General features: G+C 53.5%; 1 protein-coding gene across 1 annotated transcript; it reads right to left on the reverse strand.

Moving 5' to 3' along the window:
- Positions 1 to 300: 300 nt before the first annotated feature.
- Positions 301 to 2,213, reverse strand: Ly6l (lymphocyte antigen 6 family member L). Its single transcript, XM_055626651.1, has 3 exons — positions 2,132 to 2,213; positions 1,925 to 2,041; positions 301 to 530 (listed from the first exon to the last, which is right to left on the reverse strand). The coding sequence occupies exons 1-3, from the start codon at positions 2,211 to 2,213 to the stop codon at positions 301 to 303; spliced, it is 429 nt and encodes a 142-aa protein (XP_055482626.1).
- Between the last annotated feature and the right edge of the window lie 2,193 nt (positions 2,214 to 4,406).

Below are 4,406 nucleotides of genomic sequence, written 5' to 3' on the forward strand. Positions count from 1 at the left end.
CACAGATCTTGTCAGTGTACCAAGGGCCAAGAGCTCTCTTGAAGAAGCCTGTGGCCTGCATTGGAAATACTCCTTTGTCTGTCTCCATGAGGAGCAGTAGGGTTTTATTCCCAACTTCCTGAGCCAAGATGTCAGGTAGGAGCAGGCTGCTGGGTCCTGACTGAGCAAAGGGTATGGTGTCCTCTTTTCTACCTCAGCGACTGAGCATCACCTTGCAAGTCCTGGAATGGATGAAGGTGGGATAGCCATTTGAAGTAGAAGACAGGAGGTGCTAGAAGGGTGTGTGTGTGTGGGGGGGTGTCACAGGACAGGGGTGGACAGCAGGGTGCAGAGGAGGCTCAGAGCCATTGGCAACAGGAGCTTCTCTGGTAGGTCCCGGTTGTCAGGTGCTCTGTTGCAGAGAGTTGCTGAACAGCATTGCCTGGTGATCTTGGCATGAAATATATTGTTCACTGGCCACTCGTAGAGACTGTTGGAGTTGGAACATCTGACGGCACAGCGCTTGCTGATCTGAACTCTGCTCCTTGTGGCTGCACAGGAAAAGAGAACAGCATGTGGTCCTAGAACCCTGAGGCTAGAGGGGAGGTGTGGGGGGAAGCTTCCAGTGTGGATGGCTGGACATGGCCCTGCTGTCCTTTCACAGCCAAGACCCACAGAGTGATGGGAGCTCTGCTACCCAGACTCACCACCAACCTGGGATACAGCAAAGAGGTGGGCTCTCTCTCCAGCAGCCCTCGCTGACCCAAAGTAGAAAAGGACTGGGTGCCAAAGAGTACATTGCTTGGTGGCACAGAATGTGGGGTGACCAAGGACATTCTGACAGAGATTACGGAGACTGTAGCCTCCTTGGAAACCCTGAACAGTCCTCCCCCAGTGATTGTGTCAGATCTCCCCCAGAACAGGTAGCCCCCAAAGGGAATCCTGAGAGCCCACTCCCTGCACAGATCTGCCAGCTCAAGAGCAAATGAACAAAAAAGCTGGGGGTGTGGGGGACAGCGGGCGGGGGGCAGAGCGTAAGGGGGGCACCAAGATGAAGGATTCAAGACTGAAAGAAAAAGTTGGAGAAAGTAGTTCATCCGCTTTGAGATCTTTAGTACACAAACCCCCCTTCACTGTAACAAGAAAAAGGGACCCTAAGGGCAGGGTTGCCACTGATTAGAAGAGGGGCTACAACCTGGGGAAATTGCTGCCCTCCTAGGGAAAAAATGCTTCTTGGGAAAAGGTGGCTTCAGCCTGACAAAGTACAAAGGAGGAAACACATTAGCGGGAGGCAGCCCCGGGGAGCTGTGGATACTGCTGCAGAGGACAGTCTGCCAGGCCACCCTGCCTGAGGCTTGCAACATACCCTTCCTTCAGGGCTTGTCCTAAGCCAAGCTCAAGCCATTCTTCTCAGGAAGCCAGGGAACAGGAGAAGCCTAGAGTTTATGGATGACTCTGCAGCCAGGCTCAGGACTTTTACCTCAGAGAGGAGGCAACTCAGAGGCATCTGCGGGGTCCCAGCTACCCGCCATGACTGTGCACCTCTGGTTTCTGGACATTTTCATATTTTCGCTTTTCCACGCAGACGGGGAAAGCAAAGCGTTGGCTTTTGTTCCATTATCCTCCGTAAGGCCGATGGTCCCACTGCCTCTGCAATCCCATGAAGTCCCTCCCACGTGAGTGGGTGGCTTTGGCAAAGCCGTCCCTGCCTGGCTGTCTCGGCTTTCGCTCACTTGTTCATTTGGAAATTCCATGTCACATCAGAGCCTTTGCCCTGGCGAGAGCTCTAGGAGTGACACATGAACAAATACAGCAATTGGGAGAGAAAAAGGAGCACCTGAAATTCAGACCACACCTTCCCATATATCCAGAACCTAGAGGATACACGCCGGGACCCAGCCTTGCCACTGATCCTGGAGCTGCCCAGGCTCAAGGACAGACTCACTAGAGTAAAGGAGCACCTCGTTGCTCAGACAGACGTTTTCGTTGGCCTGGCACTTCTTGGGCTTACACTGGTTGAAGTGGGAGACCTTGAAACACTGGAAGCAGCTCAGGTTTTGGGCTGTGGACAAGAATGTGCGGCCGTGGGCGGGGAGCACAGGCTAGATCCCCACTCTGATCCCATCCCCCTCCGTCCCTGTCCAGCTCTTACCTGGCGCCGCCATGATCATCAAGTCCCAGGTCAGCTCCACAAACATCAGAGATGCCCAGAGGGCCAGAAGCAGCTGGGTCATGACGCTGTGCTCTGCACACTACAGTCCTGCCTCAATCCCACACAGCCAGCCCTGTGCCCTGCCCTGCCACAGCTCAGTGCACCCACATGGTGCCTGGGGGAGGAGCTGGAGGACTGGCTGGAATCTTTGTTCCCTCCTTGAATGCTCGGGGGGGGGGGGGGGGGGGGGCAGGTGGCTGCACCTTGCCTGTGGGTGGAGGCACAGTGAAGACATCAAGACACCTTCTGTGTCCCCTGGTCCTTGGGTCCAGCCACATCTGCAGGCCTTGTGAACCTTTCCTGAGCCCATTTGCCTCAGGAAATACTGCCTTAGTGTGGGGGTCTAACACAGTTCCCCCTATGTCTCTTTCTCAGGTCTGTCTTTCAAGACTGATCCCTTGAAGGCCAACCCCCCCATAGGGGCCACTTTTCTGTTTCAAGCCTGCTAGCTCAATCATTATTCCCTGTCCCTTCCCTTTGTGTTTCCTCCCTTCTCTCTTTTTACCATTTAACCAATGTAGTGGTTTGGATAAGATTGGTCCCCATATGCTCATATGTTTGAGTGTTTGGTGCCCAGTTGGAACTGTCTGAGAAGGATTAGGAGGTGTGGCTTTATCGGAGAAGGTGTGTCACCGAGGGTGGGCTTTGAGGTTTCAAAAGCCCACACCATTCCCAATTAGCTTTCTCTGCCTTGTGCCGGTGGACCACAAGCTCTCAGAGACTGCTCCAGCTCCCCACTCACCTGCCTGCCGCCATGCTCTGAGCCACGATGGCCAGAGATTCTCACCTTCTGAAGCTGTAAGGCCCCAAACCAACTCTTTTATAAGTTGCCTTGGTCGTGGGCTTACCACAGCAATGAAAAAGTAACGCACACAACTACATAGGGGAATGGAGAGGCGGCTCAGCGGTTAACTATGAGGACCAGAATTTAGAGCCCAGAACGTATGGAGCCTGGACAGCCCACAGAAGCCCGTAGCTTCAGCTGAAGGATCTGACTCCCTCTCCTGGCTTCTTCGCACAAACGTGTACATCTACACATGCTTGCGTGCATGTGCCCCCTCCCACACACATACACCAAATCTTTAAAATCAATTGTGTTGGGATTCAGATCCGGGACAAGTAGCTGAGGTGCCTATTTAACCAAAATGGGCCTGGCCTCCAGGTTTCCCTAGCATCCTTCTCAACCTGAAATGCCCAGCCCAGCCCAGCCCAGCCCAGCTCAGCCCAGCTCAGCCCAGTGTGTGTGTGTGTGTGTGTGTGTGTGTGTGTGTGTGTGTGTGTAAAACCTGGGCTTCCTGTGGACCATGGCGTGATTTTTGTTGTTGTTTTGCTTGTTTGTTTTATTTTTTTCAGGACAGGATTTCTCTGTGTAGTCCTGGCTGTTCTTGGAACTCACTCTGTAGACCAGGCTGGTCTCAAACTCACAAAGATCTGCCTGCCTTTATCTCCTGAGTGCTGGCATTAAGGGCACCACCACCACCCTGCCATGCAGGCATTCTTAATAAGGCTTTGACACACCTCCGTAGGACAAGGCCCCAGGCTGCACCAGATTCCCACAATGGACAGGGGAATAAAGGTCACTGTGTATACAGGTGTCTGGTGTGTGTGTGTGTGTGTAGGCCCTAGGTCAGCCTTGAGTCTCATTCCTTAGCCTTGATTTTTGAGATGAGGTCTCTCCTTGGACCCTGGCAGTTGCAGATTCAGCTAGACTGGCTAGCTAGCAAGCCTGGGATACCTTAGTCTCTGCCCCAAGTGCTGCGATTATACACACAGACCACCAAGCCCGATTTAATATGTGAATGCCAAGGCTCAAATTCCAGTCCTTAGGCCTGTATGGCAAACAACTTGCCTGCGGGTTGTTTCGGCTGTTGTTCTGGGGTGTGGCCGCTTTGACTGTGTCATTCACAGTCCAACATGCCGAGCATTGGCTCTGGAGACCCTCTGATGGAGTCAGAGTGAGCTGGAGTGAGGGGGGGATGCATTTGCCTTGAAGCTCATCTGGAGCCCGGCATGGAGAGCAGCGTGACCTGGAAGCCTCTGGCTCAGGACCCTCCAGGAAACACGTAGAAAGCCAAACTCATGAGGCTCAGCCAGGCTGAGAGCCTGGTGATTCATCTGGAAAAGCAGAACTGTCAAGTAGTCAATAGTAAGAGCGGGGGGGGGGGGGGGGGATTAGTCAGGACACAGGCCATAAGGCTAACACGTGAAACCAGTG

Source organism: Psammomys obesus, unplaced genomic scaffold, assembly GCF_907164565.1.
Source record: "Psammomys obesus unplaced genomic scaffold, mPsaObe1.curated_primary_1811, whole genome shotgun sequence".
NCBI lineage: Eukaryota > Metazoa > Chordata > Mammalia > Rodentia > Muridae > Psammomys > Psammomys obesus.